The following is an 18,808-nucleotide window of genomic DNA, read 5'->3' on the forward strand; positions in this document are numbered from 1 at the left end:
ATAATGTTTTAGAGACACCATCCTCAAATAGTGAACAATAGTCAATCTTGTTTCAATTGTTTACCTGTTTTTACCTGTTTCCTTTTTTCTGTTAGATCAGGGCTATTCTGCTTAACTTGAAGGAGCAGTCAAAACCTTAGTCTTAGACTGATCTGTGTTTTGAGGGATACAAAATAAAAGAAATTATAATCATCTGGTCTTAAAATTTACAACTACGCTGACAGGCAATTTTCATTCAAGGAAAGGGGAAAACTGCACTTCAGTTACAGCAGGTATACTTTGCTAGAAATAAAGCCTTAGTGTAAAGTGAGATTCTGAATCTGGCACTTCAATTGACTTAATGAGCTTCTTGAGCATTATATCATATGTATCAAAGAAATAACTTCAACATAATCTGCTTCAATCATGAGAAGGGGTATTAGATTATTTGTAGGGGGGAAAAATCCCTCCTTCCCTCTTTATTTAAAAATATGGCCAAAACAAAATGTCCTTCAAAGACCCTAGAGAAAAGCATCTGTTCTGATGTGGAGAATGTGCCATAGTTGTTATCCTGCAGGAGACAAATCATGAAGTGTTTGCATACCTATGGGCTGGTAAAGACAGAGGAGAAAGTCTAAATGCCTCTAAAAAGGCATTTTGAGAGGCAGGGTATTAACTTGCAGAAATAAGGTCCAGGCTGATCTGGCATGAACACAGCAGAACTTAATCAATTTTAGCTCTAAGAACTATAGTAAAACTCCTCAGGGTTTGCCCTGCTGAACAGTGGACCAGTAGCTTCACGCAACTTTATATTAAACTACTTATTTGCAAATGTTGTCTCAGTATAGCCCAGGGAAAACCACTATCCATGTTCACATCTATCCCACGTTTGAGAGTCATGGCTCAGTTTTTCAAAGATTCCCAGCTTCACTTGTCTTCTGTGAGGAAAGAAACATAAAGTTTTTTACCTACACGTTTAGATCACTGAACTGACTGCAAAGGCAGCTATCTTGCCAGAACAGATGCCCTCAAGATTGGCTATCTATTGCTCCAAAATCTAGTTACCCCAAAAGTCTGTAGAGTAAGGATGACTTGCTTCACATAACTTGTGAAACTCTGACAGGGTCTTGATGACACACTTGCTTAGGTACCCAAAATAATGAAGTCTTGAATTTAACAGTGTCCAGTGCTTAGAACTGGAAACTAATATAGGTTTGAAGGGACCTCTGGAGATCATCTGGTCTAGCCTTTCTCTACAAGTGTGGCCAATCTCAAAGTTACTTTAGGTTACTGAGCGATTAGGGAAACCTCAGGGAAGACAGTGAAAAAAAACCCATCACAGAAATAGTTAAGGCTAGGCTTGAGGCAGGCTGTGATTATAAAACTGTCCTAATATACAACACCCAGTTTCAAATTCAGATTAACTGGGACTGTTGGAACAGCTGCCTTGGAGGAGCTGAGTTACTGTAACTTTCATATGGACTCAACAAGCCGTGCCTGTCTCCTCCTACTGCATAATATTTGTAAAGTTACTTCATCAAAACAAAGCTCTTTATAAATAACTTATCATGTGTTCTGAGAACAAAACAGTTCTTTGAGTGATTGCTGAAGTTTCTATGATAAGTGATGTATTTTGGGGTTGAGTCTACAAAGTTTTCATTCTTTTTGTACTTTGGCAGTGTTTTGGACCCTTGATGATTTGCAAGGGAAGTGCAAGGCAGATCCTTTACATCCAACAAAAGACAAACACATATAAACATGTGTCAAGGGAAAAAGTACTTACAGTGGCATGGTCTCTATCTGCAGATTCTGCATGCAGTGCTTTCAAAAGAGTTTCATAAGTGCTCTTCGTATTGCACAGTGGCACATCAAATAGTGGTTCATTCGTTGTTCAGTGCTATCTTTCATAGTTCTGCCCCCAGCTTTTACAAGCCAAAAACCAAATTAGAATCTGTTTCAGACTGCCTTGTATTAATCTGAAGCTATAAAACAAAGAGACTGCTCAGAGAAACAGCATTTAGGTAAGCAAATGGGATTTCCAAGCCTATGCAGTTTTTTGTTGGCTGGTATATATTAAAATGATAAATAGCAATCAGAATTAAAAGAAAATGCTTTATAAGAGCACTAGCTCAGACTTTCAACTGTTTTAGGCAATTGAAAAAATCTATTAAGAAGATGACTAATTTTTAGGATTAGTACCTATAATTATCATAAGAGAATTTGCAGGGTCCAGTAATCCATCACAAAAATTTATTTTGTTAATTACAAAAAGCTTTCTGTGCCCTGGGCAAGACTCTGTATTTGGTTTAGAAGGAATACTTTGGTATAAAGTTAGAAAATGTTCATCAATTTTGGTATCTGGCATTCAGAGTTTAAAGCCTCCTAAATCAGTACTGCAAGTTGATATGGATTTCCTTTTCTTCAGCATGATAAAGCTTCTGCCTTCCAGTACCCAGGCTGTGTAGAAAAATCACTTCGCTTATCTGAACCCAGATCCCATCCACAGGAAACACAGATTTGTGGAGCATTTTCCAAGTGTCGGAAGGCTGTTCTGTTTCTTAGTAAGGCTAGAAGTAGAAAACCTGAAGTTTGACAAAATAATTCCCAAGCAAAACCAACTTCATTTAAAAATAAATCTTGAGATACATACAGTATTCTAAAGCAGAAATACACCATCTGATTCACATGATACAGATGTGGCTCATTGCTTTTGGTTCACCATCCACAGAGGAGAACAATCACTCCCCTCGAGTACTTTGGAACCATCACACTTGATCCATAGAGTTTTCTGTTTCTGACTTTTAGAAAGCAATTTCTGAGATACCTCTTTCTCTGGAGGAACTGGGAATGCCTTGTTAGTGCACTGCTGCTGTCCCCCACCCTGTCCCAGCCCCTTAAGGGAAAAGGATTTTGTCACTCCAGCTTAACCATCATTAACAATCAGATGTCCTTCTCAGAGCAGGAGCTCTGTACTTATTCAAAAATAGCCCTTTTTAGATATATCAGGTGAGATGTAGAAAAGAGCTCCTAATTATTGGCCCACAAAAAGGTCAAGCCTTTAAATAACATCTTACAAACATTTCAAAGCAGGAGCACGTCCATTTGTTATTGTGAATACAATACCAGCATTTATGTAACGTTCATTGTCTCCATGACATGACCTTGAATCTCATCAAGTGTTCAAGTCTCCCCTAGAAGCAAGTGCTGAAAAGTCAGGCTAATGGAGTACTTAAAAGCCCCATCAGAATAAAAACAAAAGTAAGGAGGACAAACACTTTCCCCTCTTCTTCTTTTGCTGCCATCCTGCTGAAATTTCCATCCTCTTTCAGTCTGATTCCATCTTTTCTGGTTAGCAACTCTTTTAAAAAACACCCTATTCAGAGCCTCGTGGCCTCCCTTTCTGGTTTCATGTCTTCTTACTACTCAATTTCTGTCTGTGCAGATGTGTCTCAATCTCTTGCTTGAAAACAAGCATCCCAAGCTGGCCATGAGAAGCCTCGTTCATGGCCTTGGACTGCATGCACATTTTGTACTGCTCTGGGGTCAGCTCGTCCAGACACTGCTTTTCATGCCACAGATGGAAGAGACCCCTGACAGGCGTTCGGATCACGATGAGGTTGCTGTGAAGGTATTTGCGGTACAGATGTACATCTTCACCACCCCAGCCTTTAATGTCCAGGTCAAAGCCACCTGACACAGACAAAATCCAAAATAAAACTAGAAATATATACTAGGAAACTCAATGCTATTAATTACACTGCAGCTGTTTTCTGGATCTAGCCAGCCCTTTAAAACAGACACACTTTCTGTGAACATCCAAGTGCTCAAATTTCTCAGCCTCAAATCTTTAACTATCAGACAAAACTTTATTTGCACTGAGCAGTGCTTAGATTCTGGTAACCTCTATGGCACCTAGGAATAGTCTGAATATCTAGCCACACCACTGCTGCAAATTAGTGACATAGACACATTGGCCAAGGAAAGGGAGGCTGATTGTCATTTTCTGTTTTAGTAAAGATACAGGTGTATTGGAGTGTATTTTTCTTACCTATGTTGATAAAATCAGATCTGTACTGGCAAGTCATCCCAAAACCAAAGTCTCTCCAAAATCCAGTTTCTTTTTTAATAATCTGCATGGAGGGAAAAGAATGTTTGTATGGAAGCAGAAATGCTTTCATGGTGAGTAGCAGACAAGTTCCTGAATGTGGTCAGAAATAGGAGCAACTGCCCTTTTTTCTTCCCCATGTGAATCCATGGCTGATCCTGAACCTGTTTTTGTAGATACTCATTGCATATATCTGCCTCCAAAAAACAGCTGTGTCGTTAGCTATCATGGATAAAGCCCCTGATCCAAAATGATCAGGTTTTGCTCCGCTCCTGCTGTCGTAGACCAAGTAGACCAATATCACACTGCTCTCTGGAGCTTACCTCTTTGCAGGCAAAACATCCTCCAAAATTGTTAGTTTCCTTCTGTGGCATTCAAATGTAAGAAACATATTGGTAAACCAGGGAAGCCAGACTCTGCTGTAAGAGCAGATGGTGGCACCTGGATTGTGGACCCCAAGGCCTCTGGAAGAAAACTGTGGTTCTAATCTTGATCGCGCAACTGACAGCTTTCTGATTACCTTAATTTTGACAAAAATTAGGAAAGTACCAAGAATAATTTTCCATTACAAAACTGTTATATCCAGATAAAACTGAAGTCCAGAAATGTTAGGATATATGTCCCATGAAAGCCTTTGTGAAAAAAATGAATGAACAGTCTATGTTACTGAGATGGACCATGAAAACATTATGTATTACAGATAAAAAATTGGAGCACTGAGAAACTATAGCTGTAATTTTGAAAAGCAGAAAACCAAGTATAGATTCCTAGCATCATAAACTCATGCGAGTGACCTAACCCAATACGGTGAGACATCCAAGAGCTTCAAGGGACTGGGCCAGGTATTTAAAGCCTCTGAGCAAGTCAGCAGCACTTCACACTCTTGAAGGTCTGGTTAGAAACCTACCCCTTAGCAGCTGCTTTGGAAAATCTTGACTTCCCTTGTGACAGAGTTACAGAAGATGAGGAGACAGAATTTCCATTTCTGGATTTACAAATCCCAGTGTTTCCTTTACCAAGAAATGCTCTTCCAAAGTAGTCTCTCCTGATTTCTTGTTCATATCTCCTCTTTTTGTTCATAACTCTTGTCACTTCAATAGCTTTTTTTTTTTTTTACTGTTCACATTGCTATGGCTTTCATTTCTCATTTCTCCTTTCCCTGAAAAAACCAACTTACTGCAGAAGCCAGTTAAAAGGAAACAAGATTGTATCTGTCAGGTCTGCACTGTAACAAGTCTCCATAATGATGCCCTTACAGCAAGCCACTCATATGCATTAGCATTATCGTTTCTCATTAGCACAAGTGGCTGCCGCACAAATCAAATTCTATCACAGATTTCCAAAGGTTTGAGGTTTTCTCCTCAGCAGCCCAAGCACCAGGACAGAGAGGTAACAATGTCTTGTTTTAATGGCATAGATCTGGCCTCATGCCTGGGAACCAATGTGGGCTAAAAATATAAAAATCTGCATAAAAATGAGATTGGCTGTACTTCTTTAAATCAGTAAGGTTTTCTGACGTAAGCATCACATTTTATGATTCAAATATTAGCTATAAATATTTTCACAATCCTGACAACGTACTTTGTGGATTTTATGCTAGCTTGAGAGTTGAACTTTATTTTATTCCCTAAGCACAATGCTTACAAGCTTGAAAATCCCTGGCAGGGTCTCATCAGAGAGAGAAAAGCTAACATGAATCCCATGGTATTATCAGAATAAGTCTCCTCTGAGAAAAAAACAGTAGAAGGGATTTTCCAGACTTTTCAGAAAAGGTTTTCTGGCTACATGTTTGATAACACAGGCAGCAGTAGACAAAAAAAAAAAAAAAGTATTTTCAAACTCTCATTCTTCATTTTTAAAGAGGAACTCTTGCAAGGTGGGGGTAGTGATGACAGAAGACTGGACTCAGACCCCAAATGATTGTTTTCAGTTATGGCTGTTCCTGGGATCACAACACCAATAATTCCTATCTACCCTACCTACCCAGAACAACAATAGAAACTGGGATGCTCTGGGGACAGTGTCCAGCCTGGGACATGATGAGCCCTGATAAGTGCAGTGCCTGGCAGTAAGAGGGGCAGATGTGGCATGTTGGGACCTGAGCCAGAGAAACTTAATGAAGCTGCAAAGCTGGCTTATGCTTCAATTTGAAAATTCAGCCACCCAGCAGGAGTAGTGGGCAGAGGACTGTGACCCACTGACTCTGGAGAGAAGCACGAAGCACTTCTATCAAGCCCTTAAGTTCAAGACAGTGCAACACCTGAGCACAAGAGAATGGAGAATAGTGTCTGCAGCAGTGTCAAGCAATGGCTCTGTCACTAGAATTCATGTGAACCTCTCATCTGTGTGCTCTCTTTCTTCTTCACAACAGCTTCCTCTTCCTCAAGGAGACTCATACATGTCACAATAGTATGCCTTCTGGCAATGTTTTTAAAAACACCTGCTTTGTTCTCACACCAAAAATAAGCAGGTGAGATGGAAATCAGTGGAGTTATGCTGTATTGTATCAGTGCCAGATTAAAGCCAGAAGGGACAGCTCCAAGCATGTCATTTGAGTATGAGACAATGTGGTACACTTCAGAAACAAACTGCTTGCAGGCAGTTTAATCAAGAACTGTGGGATGGGAAATGCCACTGTAAGGTGTTCAAGTAAATGAGGGAAAAAGTGTGACAGCCTCTGGAATTTTGTTTTCACTGACTCATCTAAGGATAGCTATGCTTTTTACAAACATCAGTTCTTCAAATGCAAATACTATTCAGTGCAAGGAAGAAATAAGAGCAGGATCAGGGACTGTCACCCCGAGATAGCACATCATGGAGGAACTGTTCGCTAATTAGAAAATCCCTTCTGGCAGAGAAGCAGACACAGTTCAAACTCTTAGGTTCCATGTAAAAACTTCTAAAAAGGGTTAAAATAAATGGTACCAAGATACTTTCCTGTGAAATGCAGAATCAGAGAATCAACTAGGTTGGAAAAGACCTCCGAGATCATGAAGTCCAACCTATGACCCAACACCACCTTGTCAACTAAACATACCAGCAGAACTCACCATAAGGGGACTGTCGTAGTTAATTTTGTCTGTGGTGGTCACTGTGCACAAGGAATAGGGGAATGCTACCCAAGAGCACATGCACATTTAAAAAATGCTTTGTTTAAATAAAAGTATGCGTTCAGAGAAGAATATACTTACCAGCTGCTGTTCTAAAGAGGGGATAGAATCATGGTGGCCATAAATTATACTGGGGTTATACTGGCTGAAGAGAACAGGATAAAACACCTTCTTCCCTGGAAATGACAATGGGTTATTTTTTTTAAAAGGCTGTATAAAACACGCTTCCATCTCTTACAAGACACTGTCCAGGCCAGACAAAATCCAGAGAAAATTACACAAATTTTGCACTGAGCCTATATTCTTTGCATAAGAATGTGAACTTGAGGATATAATTAACAAAAAGAAAGCACATGCTGAAGGCAAAAGTTTCAATCACAGTGGGAGCAGGAATTGTTACAATTGATTAACAACTGATTTACAGTATCTTCATTAGCAATTCAAAGACAAGAATACTATGGTGAAGGCTTTTATGCAATAGGTAAAACCTGTTGAAAGACAGTATACTTCATGAGTTGCAGTACCTGGCTGTGTGTTCAACCTGCAGGAGTTCAGGAATTCAGCTGTGAAGTATATGTCCACATCGCAAAAAAAGAGAACAACATTGTTTCCTTTCCAAAATCGAGCACCAATGTCTAATCCTTTGCCCCTGGAAAATTCTTCATTCAGCTGGATGAAGGTAAAGTTCTTGAAGTTGGCTGACCTAGAAGGAAAATATTCAGCAACTTACCCTGTCCATACAACTCTTCACACAAGTCAGGGGTGAGAACCCAATATGAAAGAATTAACCTAGAAAGTTGTGGTACCACAGTTTGAGAGCTGTTTGAGGGAAGAGATGTCCTCTGACTTTTAAGGAGATTTCCACTGGGTCTGCATTCAGACCTTGACCTGTGAATCACACACTAGCATTTCTGTCACAGGCTTTCTTTGGGCAGACCTCACAAAAATCCCAACAAGACTTAGATTAACAAAAATATCTTTAGTATGCCAATATAAATTACCTGTGGTCATGTTACTGTATCTATACAAGGGTATTGTTCCTACATGGAGATGATAACAAAAGACTACACTGCCACATGATCTTGACAAACACAGCTATATAAGCAAACGCAATAGACCAGAACAGGCCAAAAGAATCCAGGTGTGCTCCACTTGCCTTTGGAAGTCAGCTTCCAGTCCTAACAGTTAACACCACTTTCAAAGGCACTAAAGCATCATCAGTGTGGGAGAAAAAAAATAAAAGCAAAGCTGCATTGAGGTAAAATTCAGTAAAATCTGTTTGTGGTTCTAAAAACCAATGTCACAAAACCATGGGTATGGGACTCTCTGGGTAACAAGTTTTTAGTCTATTAAAAAAAATTTAAAAAGCCATTTTCTCCAATGCAGTTTAGAACTTTTTGGCCCAACTACAAGTTTGAACAATTATGTAGTCTCCACAGTACAATCAAGTGTATGAACAGCACACATCAGATGTTCAGGTACTTACCTAGAGGTATTTTCAAGTATCGATTTGACTTCATTCATTTGTTCTTTTCCAAAGTAAACTACAGTGAGGTGAATTCTCCCATCCTGCTGAATTCCCATTTCCCTAGAGAACAGAGACAGATCTCTGACTTGTTCCAGAAGTTAGCTTTCTTCAACAACCTACATCTGCTGGGGAAGGCAGAGTAGGGTGAACCTTGGAGGCATTCCTAGGGGCATGATTCACTGACAAGAGATCCTTGTCCTGACAAAGGAGATCACTGCTTCTGTCAAATGGGACAGAAGTCTATCTTTCAGGCAGAGTAGGATCAAGCTCTCTAAGCACCGTTTGTTAATATTAGTAGGAGAACACTGTTAAAAGAGGCAATCCAGCCCCAGCAAGAATGATGAGGCAGGCAACAACTCCAACACTTACAAGAATATGAGAAGGGGGATTTTAATACATACCTTATCTCATAACCTTGATCTTTTGTAACAGATACTCCAGAATTCAGATCTTTGGCATTTACTAAAATCTGAGTGTCAATCAGAGGTCAAATCTGTAGCCTAAGGGTAAGACCAATCAGAACTAATGCTAGACACTATGCCTCACTTGCTCTAAATTTAGTCAGGAAGAGTTCATCTATAATCAGCAGAGAGATCAGCATAACCAGAGGGCGATTTTTCTCATCCTAAAACAAGCATCTATCAGATGGTTAATTTAGACAAGGAGCCTATTTTTAGATGGCTGTAATTAGGCAAAACAAATCCCATTGTAAGAGTCAGTATCTGTTCATAACACAGTCTTAGGGGCAGCTATTTAAAGTTACATCTCCAAACATCTCTGTGCTGAAGATTAAAAGTTTAAGAGTAACTATCCTGAAAGTTCAAATACATTTCCTTTGTGCTTATTGCCTTAATATTTTATCTAATGGGGCCTGGTGTCTGGGAGCACTGATTCCCCTTTTCCTTAGAAATGTTCCTTTGCAACTACTGGCATGAAATTCTCATGTTGCCACAATTACATGTGCCACAAACAGACTGAGACACATAAGTCAGGTACGTGCAAATCAGGAACCATGATGACTGGACTATAATTGCTTTTATTGCTGATCACAATGCATTAAGCAGACAAATGCCTTGCAGTGTATAATCTCAAAAATGTTTTGGTGGCACAATGAACTGTTACATAGAAGTAGCAGTGAGTGAGGATAACTCCTAAAATTGCATCTTACTTTCCAAGTAAGAAAAAGCAAAGGCAGCACTGTAGTGGAAGCTCACCTGAAATTCTGCATGAATTGCCGAAATTTGCTGGCTCTCTTGGCCAATGGCACAATGATGTTAATAAGTGTGTCAGCCATATCGACATTTTCACTTTTCACTTTCATTACAGGACCAAATGGCCGGAATAAAACAATCTTCTTAAACTGATGTTTCGTGTCTCCTTTGAAAGTCAGCTCATACAGTGTGCCTTTATTTTTTTCTGTGCGGTAGATCCCTGCGTGAAAACAAAAGTGAAGAGATTTTTGGATTAAAGCTGGACTCCTGGGTGGAAAAACAGGATGCAGTCTTCATTTGCTACACCTAAATTGAGAACACAGCAGAGGCCTGAAATATTTACTTCTAAACCAGCACACAGTCCACCATCGTTTGGAGGAGGCTGTCACTCTGGCAGGGACACAGCCCTGGGTTGCTGGAGCTATTTGGTATTCTTGCAGGCACATTTCTAGGCTTGGCTGGGTTACAAATTCCTGAAGGTTACCAACTGCTCACACTCAGTATAACCCAGCAGACACACTGTCCTGATTTTTCAGACTGCTCCAATTGCACACTGCAGACATGCGTGGTAATGGGATGCAGAGACATTGCGAAAGGCAGCCTGCCTCCCTGCAATAGGAATGATTAGGCCATCTCCCAGAAAAGCAATTTCCTGATGAGCACATTCATTTCATTCATTCTGGGAGGTTCTCTGGAAAGTCCCCTAATAATGATATGCAACCAGGCCTCGGCAGCCATCAGCTTCACCCACTGCCAATCAGGACAAAACTCTCCTGTTACTCAGCCCTTGAGAGACTTTCATTTCCTTTGTGGCAATGATGCACACTCCTGGTCAAGTAATGGTCTGCAAGGATGATGCTACAGAGTTGGTTAGAGGCTAGACCCAGGACACAATCCTGGAGACTGCATTAAGCAGTCTCCAAGGATATTTAATTCATACAAACATGTATTTATTTCATGTATGGAATGAACTTTTGATATACTCAGTGGGTGAAATTGGTCCCATGCCGAGGGACAGCATGAGCTATAGAAATCCTTGCCATGCCTCACTGAAACACTATTCTGACACTTTGAATGAGAGCAAGTGTCAAAAAGGCAATAGATGTTACCCACTCTAAATGATACTTCAGTCCCTACAGTGCATACCAAAATAAAGCTTTTTCATTGTCAGATCCATTAGGTTTAAGAAGGAATAATTAATGGTAATTCTAACTACTCATGAAGGCACTGTAAGCATGTTAATAACTTAATCAGTACAAGAGTATAATTGCAATGCCTTCCATCTCTTGCAGAAGTTAAAGAAACAAGTAAAAAATGTCTGGAAAAAAACTCCTCTTGACTTGTTTTTCTTTTTTTCCCTCTCCACATCTGGTTATGAAGCACAGTTTCTTCTCATTATGAAAAACAACACCAAAATAATGCTTTTTTTTTCATCTTGTTCATTCCCTGATGTGTAACACTGCTGTGCATCTGATCCATAGACTGTCAGCTCTGTCTGTTTTTCTTGTGAAGGTCTGGGTCAAAGTTTTCATTGAACAGCAAAGTGACACAAGCTCTTCATCTTGTATTACAGCTTTTACATTGATATAATCAAAAGACTAATGAGGTGTGATTTTATCTGGTGAGAGTTCTGAGGACTGTCTTATCTTCACTATCATTCTGTGTTTTGTTCTTAATGAATGCTTCAATTGGTTAACAATATATGCAGATTTCCTGATCTGTTATTCACGTCATGTTTTATTTTTAATATAAGCTGAGTCAACAAATGCTCCAATCCTCCTTCTAGCATAGCAGATGAATCTAGGGAGATAGCAGCTCCATCATTCTTTTACTGTTAATCTTTTAAAGCTGTGCCCTTGATTCCTCCTACGTTTTTCCATTTAGTCTGCCCAAGGTGCAGACCATGAACTACATCTGTTATTGAACTTGAGATCACCTGAATGGTGACCCAGTAGTCCCTTCTTTTCCTCCTCATGGTGGCCAGAGAATGGAAATCTGGGCCTTTGAATTCTTCTCACAATTTATTCTCACAATGCCTGCTGATGACCCGAGTGTGTTTTTGGGCAGTTTTTGAACACAGGTTTTACAAAGAAAGTTTGTGCTTGAAAGGTTAAGGCAACCTTTTGACATTAAGCTAAACAAAACTGTAAATTAAATCTGATTTGCATTTTCTCTAGAAATAGGTATGACTATTTCACACGTTTGACATAGTGAACTGACGTTTTTCATAACAAAGACCTAAATTAAATTAACAAATTTAATAATACCTACCACACAACATCTCAAAGTCTTTGCTTCTGCATCCTGTTCTAATCCAGACAAGAAATGACAATCCCAAAAATACCCCTTCCCCAGAGATATGTACTACACCATAGAGGAAGCCTTGACAAATAAGTACCTTAAAGCACAGTGCATGTTGTGACCAGAGGGGGGGTCCCTCCTAGTGCTATACACACAGGCTGCTTCTAACTCTGTAGTTCTGTTCTTGTTCAGTAATTCTACTACAGCTGAAAGCAAGCAGTTAGGTGAAGGCAAGGTTCCCTTGCACAAAATGGTAATCCAAGAATTTATTATCCTAACATTTTATATTGAAGAGAACTGTATCCAAGTTTAATGCCTGTAATTTGATTTCCATTTTTAAGCATCTTCTTTCCTTTTTTAATTATCATCTTTTTAGAAGCAGAGAACAAAGTGATTTGCCCAAGATCAGGCGGTGAGCCTCGGAAATGAGTCTGAATGTCCTGAGTCATTCTGGGGACTCACCCAGCAGAATATCCTTCCTTTTACAATTTTTTTCCATTTCTGGAGGCACTACTTCATTTGTGCCACCAGGACTTTTTAAGTGATTCAGAAGGATTTGTAAAGCAGCCTGAATTCTAAGACATGAGCTACAAGGAGAGGAAAAAAAGTAGTGTCAAGAAAACAAACAAAAAACCTTTTCCTGAAAAGATTGCTCCTGAAATGAAGGCCTTGGAAAGGCTAGATGCTCACTATTGATAAAAGAATGTTAATCGATCATCTATTGCTTCCATTACAGCAGCCACATTTCAGAATATGTGTCATTCCTTTCAGAGGCAGGGAGAAAAGTTAAAGCCTTTGGAAGCCCAATGTAAAAAAATAAACAGGAGCTCTGGGTCAGCAGAGAGAGTAGCTCTAAAATGAAGGAAAAGAACAAGTGAGAAGCAAAAAAAGACCTGGGCTGAAGGGTTGACTAAAGAGTGGTAAATGTCCAGTCTTCAGAGCAGCAATTTCCAGGGTTCTCTAAAGAAATGCTAAATACCTGATCTCTAGTCAACAGAGCAGGCAAACAAGTTTCACCTACACGGATCTACATTAAATGGGTAACTAGCCAACCAGAATGCATTCTTAACAAAATGCTGGTGAGTGGATGACAATTTTAGCCTCAGTTCCACAGACCACAGGTTTCAGGACTTCCACTGTCACTAGAAACACTCTCTGGACCCATGCTCATTACTTGTCTTCTGTTAGATGTTATAGGAACCACTCATTAGGATTTATCAGCATTCATTGTCCCCATTTTAACTCTGTATTATGATGGTCTTCCCACTTCATATGTAGTAAAATACAGCATCTTAACCTTTGAGGAAAAGCATCATCCTTTCTCCCAGTAAGCTTTCAGGGCAAAATTGCATCAGGTAGCCCACCATCACCAGTCAAGCCACCTTGAGAAAGCAAAGCTACTCTTTTCCATTTGTATCTGAGACCTTATTTAAAATTTCAGTCACTAGACAGCCACGTACTTCAAGTAGGAAAACTTACGATACAGCATATTTGACAGTATCATTTCTTAAGCAATCTGGAACTGGATTTTCTGGAACTATTCCTATTATAAAAGAGTATCACCAGACAGTTATTCCATTCACTTATGGAACACACTACTCTGGTTTGTCAGAATCTTCAGATTATTATCTCGAAAATGAATGACTCCCAAAACTATTCAGCTCTGCTGCTACTTACATATACTAATGACCAGACCTGTTATCCTGCTCACTGAGCAAGGGACTTTCTATTGGAAACAGAGCAGTCCTTCGCCTGCTTATAATACACAGAAATTTCTGATTTTTTCCATGCTGGCTTCTCCTGACTCCTCATGGCAGAAAACTAGTGAACTTGATCCAAAAGTAGGAGGAATAAGAGGGAGAGGGGAGCACTGTAACAGCTCAACAGCCCAAGTGCCTCTATAAAGAGAGAAGCAGAGCAGCAGCCAGATGGATACATGTTGGGCTCCAGGGAGAAGGTGTGGCTCTCTTGGCTTGGAATAAGGAGGGGAAAATGGAAAATTCCACTACGTGTCAGCTATTACTCTGGAAGGAGAACTGTCTGAGAATCCTATCCAAATTTCATGTAACAGTAATTCTGCTGAGGAGGAGTTTAACTCAGATGTAATATACTAGGGTCACAGTCTAATTCCCACGCACAAGTCGCTCTGTCTAGAAACTGCAGAGGGTGCAACACTTATTTTAAGAAATCCCAGCCACAGAGACAAAACATATCTCCTTAAATGTAAGAAGTGTTTGAAGAAACATTTTCCCTCTGTAAAGACAAGAATAAAGGCACAAAATGAAAAAAAAAAAAGGGAGAGATATAGACCCTAATTGAGTTTATTACCCCATAGCACCAGCCCGCCTAATGGCATATGTTAGCAAGGAACTAGCACTGAAAAAGTGCCAAATATGATCCACAAGAACAGAAAAATCTGCACAAGAGGCCCAAGCAAACAAGATTAACTTGCATGACTCTATATTGTAGTGAGACTCAGGATCAGCAATATGTTTTAGTGAGGCTGGTGTCAAAGGCTTTGCTGAACAGAGAAGAAACAAGGACACAAATCTCACTTACCAAGAGCAGCAGTTTAGGTTTTTAATCCTGCCTCTGATCCTGATTACCTGATTTTGATTTCAGCACCTAATCAACCTTAAGACAAGGATAGTTGCCTCCATGTTTAGCGTAAGAGATGCACACAGCTTTTGTGTGCTATTATTGCTGAAGTAGCTGGAAGATAAAGACTAAGAGGGTTAAGTGGTATTACTTTCAGTGCAGATCTGGGCCACATCTCCCAGAAAGCTCCAGATACCCTGGGCAGTTCCAGAAAATGCATTGGCTGGCTTGGTGTCTGGGCAAATGCAGCCCATGGTTGCTGTGTTGCTAGATTTATATTAAGCTGCCAGAAGCTGACATAGAATCCAGCCTATTACTAACTTGTTGTGTAGACAGTGGCACCTGCAGAGCACTGTTTCCAAAACATGTTGTGAGTCCAAACTATAACTGAAATGTAAAATTGGAACTGAAAACTCCATCCTCCCTTCACCTGCTCGAGTCACACAGAGGAATGGATTTATTTGTGCTTTGATCAGTGGTTTTTGCCATTCTTGGAGAATGGAGGGTGGAGGAAAAGAGAGTGACAAGAGATGACAGAGACTTCCAAAGGAACTCAGCAGGGTAATCTTCTGCCAAATCTCTTTGTTTCCAGTCCCAATGCATGGATTCCTGCATTTGCAAACAAATTGGTCTGCTGAGTGAGAATGAGAATTTGTTCCCTTGCACCTACAGAAGCAAGGGCCTGCCCTGCAGGTGAGGACACAAGGAAGATTTCTTGAGCTCAGACTGACCTGCGCATGGGGCTTCAGTTTCTTGAGCTCTGAGTCACATGCAAGGCTTCCTCCCTCCGGAGTATTTCACCATGGTATGTGAAAGCCAGCAAGACCATTAGTGCATGAAGAACCTCCACAGAGCCAGCATTGCAATGTGCATCTCTTCCCCAGGCCTTTCTGGGGAAGGCACATCAGATTCTGCCTTGTTCCCCAAGCATGGCACTGGTACCCAGTCAAAGACCCTCTATGGTGCATAAAGGTGGGCTCTAAACTTAATGAATATTAAGCACTGTATGGTAGGAAACATCTTCCTATCTTCTCACCCTCTCCCGTGGAAGAGCTGATGCCAAAGAGTCATACATGCTTGTTCAGCACCTATAATAAACTATAGAAACATATTTTGAAAAGATAAACTGAACAACAAACAGAAAGGAGGAGAATGGAAGCATGCAGTTCCAGGATGCATTCAAATGCTGGCAGCCAGAAGCACTTCCCAGTTCTCTGCCCACCCCCTGGTCCTGTGTCTGAGCAAGAAGAATTGGACCAGAGTGGAGGAAGTGCCTGGAGCAGAGGGGAGCAAGGACCTGCCTCAATGAGATCTCCACAGTTTAAGCAACTCACATCCCTGCCATGGGAGGCACCTGCCCAGCTGGCAGGTACATCCCAGCATGGCTTCAAGAACCTACTGTCACCAGAGAAACATACAGAGTGGAAAATAATGACTGGCCAATGCACAACAGCAGTAGTTTGTCCTCATCACATGGAAGACATTTTGTTATGCTCTGTTCATAAAAGCTTGGTGAAGAAAACAACCCACAGCAAAATCACTAGTGATTTGTGATCAGCACATGAGAGCAGTCATTCCATAAAAGGTAGGCATCTTACCCACATCTCTATGTCTGCAGCATAAACATTTGAAGATGAGCAAGACAAGTTTTTTCTCCTATGCCAAATTCACCTAGGTCAGATGTGGATTAAAACTTCCATCTCCCTCAGCAACTCAGTCACACCAGAACTCCTCTCCAGCACTATGTGGCCCTTTTAACCTGCTGTCTGCATACAAACCTTCAACGAAGTCGGAGGCTGTGTATACACGGTGCTTTGCATTGCTGACCCCCTCTGGTTTGTTCAAACTCCCAACTCCTAATTCAATCACCTCTATCAACTCATCTCGCTTATCCTTCCTTACAGGTTTCTCTTCTGGGTGGCGTGTCAGCCCCGTCTCCAGTTGATACACCTTCTGCAGGGTAAAGCTCTCAAAGGGCACAGCCGCATACTCCGTGGACAGCTTAACACCGCTGTGCACCTCTGCTTTGTCTACTTGGGAACGCAGGAAAGCCAGCAGGTTAGCCTGGGCCTTCTCCGGGTTACTTTGGTCGAGCCAAACGTCCAAGGGGTCTGGGTACTGGCTCTGCATCTTCTTAAACTGCTCGGTCCTGCCCTGGAGCTCAGCCTTCAACTGAGCAATTTGTTTCTTCAAGCTGACAATGTAATTGCGGTGTTGCTCTTCTCGCTCTTGCAGAACAGCTTCATATCCCTCCTTCACAGTTGGACTGTGTACCCTGGGCAAGGCAAGCTGCTGGTTGTCACCCTTGGGTGTACAGGCCAACATATAAACAATAGACATTGAGCAACAGGCCACTACCAGCAGGCCTACAAGTCGGGGGAGAAATAGAATAAATCCTCGTCGGAGCATCATATCTCAAAAAGCAGAGTCTAACTCCACACACGCAAAAGTTCTTACATCCATGCAGTGCCACAGAGGCCTCTGGACTTGGAGAACTCTTACACAGATGCATGTATGTGCAGGAACTGACTTGTCAGCTCTCTTAAAATGTGCGCTCTGCCTCTATATCGAGTTCTCTCTGGTGTTTACCCAGCAGGACCAAAAGATAAGCTGTGAAGTAGACAGGACACCTCCTGATCCTCATGGCAACACCTATGTTGCTGCAATGTGATCAGATGGTGGCTGATGGAGCCTGAGGATCTGAAAGACAAATGACAAAGACAGTCATTCAGACAAGTTAGAATTTGGTCATTCAGTTCAGATCATTTAGAGTGTTCTAAGAATTTACCTTGTTTCTCAGCTGCTCTGGAAGATCTCAGAGCTGTGAAGTACTTGGGCCAAGACCCAAAAGATGCCTAGATCCTGGGAAACCCTGTATTAATGCCTTTAAAGTTAATAACATGACTTGGCCCACTGCCAATGAAAAACTACTCCAGGCGTCAAAGTCTGCCATGCTTTAGAAATACTAGGAAGTGCCTAATGGTGAGATGCTGAGTTGTTCAGTTCATCCAAGCAATGATGGCCCTCCAAGCATTCTCACCTCTTGGAGCATTCAAGTTTTGAAAGGAAGGCAGTCAGTCCCACAGCTGCCACAGACATTTTAGCTTCCAGGCCTGTTTTTCCAAAACACCAGGGGGTAAATACGGTCCGTTTGAACATATGAAGCCTGACCTGGAGCAGAAATTTGATAACCAAAAACCAAGGCCAATTACTGCAACTAACATGGTTTGACATATCCTACCAGATGCTCCCATAAAAAGCAAATAACTAGGGACAGGATTTTTTTAGGAACATTCAGACCAAGTCTTACTCAAAATCAGGGGAAGCTTTGTTTCTATTCTAGGAGGTTCTTCTCATTGTGCACTATTTTAACTTTTCAAGGCCCTCTTCTGTTTCTCATAACATTATAAAAACTTAGGCAACAATGTACAGTAATACTGTTTTTTTTCCATGTATACTCTCTGCTCAGGACTACAGACCATAGAGAAGGTTTAGGGAAAGATGGCTTAGGTATTTTTTAAAATAAAAGAACTTAAAACTGGGAACATTATTATTTTTAATAAAACTTCCTCTAGTATATGTAGAACAGGAAAGAAAAATTAGATAATTGAACATGAATATTGTTCTAGCTGTAAACTACATTAAAACAATTGTGCTGAGATCATTAACAGTGGGATTTTCAAAATCCCTCAGTTTTGGCCCAAACCCATGCTGGTGCAAGGAACTTCATCGTTTACTCAGCTGACTGTATACTTAGGACAAGTCTGAGTAACATCCTAGATTACATGGTGACGCTGCATTGTTAGACTAAAACGAAATCAAATTAACCCCTCAATGCTCTCCCCTTGGATGCATGCATGACATCATGACACTCTTTTGACAACAAAGATTCACAGACCTTTCAGGCATACATCCTTGATGGCAGACCCTTAAGTAAAAACAGTTTAACTAAGAATAAGACTTTCAGAGTTATTTT

At 40.7% G+C, this 18,808-nt stretch overlaps 1 protein-coding gene across 4 annotated transcripts in view; it reads right to left on the bottom strand.

Moving 5' to 3' along the window:
- Positions 1–1,760: 1,760 nt before the first annotated feature.
- Positions 1,761–18,808, bottom strand: part of CSGALNACT1 (chondroitin sulfate N-acetylgalactosaminyltransferase 1) — a 39,955-nt gene continuing 22,907 nt past the window's right edge. For 3 of the 4 annotated variants that reach the window (XM_032686367.1, XM_032686366.1, XM_032686365.1), the window contains 7 exons: positions 16,611–17,532; positions 9,937–10,153; positions 8,681–8,782; positions 7,719–7,897; positions 7,276–7,370; positions 4,028–4,109; positions 2,993–3,669 (listed from right to left, as the gene is read on the bottom strand). In XM_032686367.1, the coding sequence (XP_032542258.1) occupies positions 3,386–3,669; positions 4,028–4,109; positions 7,276–7,370; positions 7,719–7,897; positions 8,681–8,782; positions 9,937–10,153; positions 16,611–17,244 (1,593 nt within the window). In that variant the 5' untranslated portion in view covers positions 17,245–17,532 and the 3' untranslated portion in view covers positions 2,993–3,385. Of the gene's footprint in view, positions 3,670–4,027; positions 4,110–7,275; positions 7,371–7,718; positions 7,898–8,680; positions 8,783–9,936; positions 10,154–16,610; positions 17,533–18,808 lie in introns of all 4 variants that reach the window. The other variant, XM_032686368.1, reaches the window with a different exon arrangement.

The sequence above is a fragment of the Chiroxiphia lanceolata genome, chromosome 4 (assembly GCF_009829145.1).
Source record: "Chiroxiphia lanceolata isolate bChiLan1 chromosome 4, bChiLan1.pri, whole genome shotgun sequence".
NCBI classification, from domain to species: domain Eukaryota; kingdom Metazoa; phylum Chordata; class Aves; order Passeriformes; family Pipridae; genus Chiroxiphia; species Chiroxiphia lanceolata.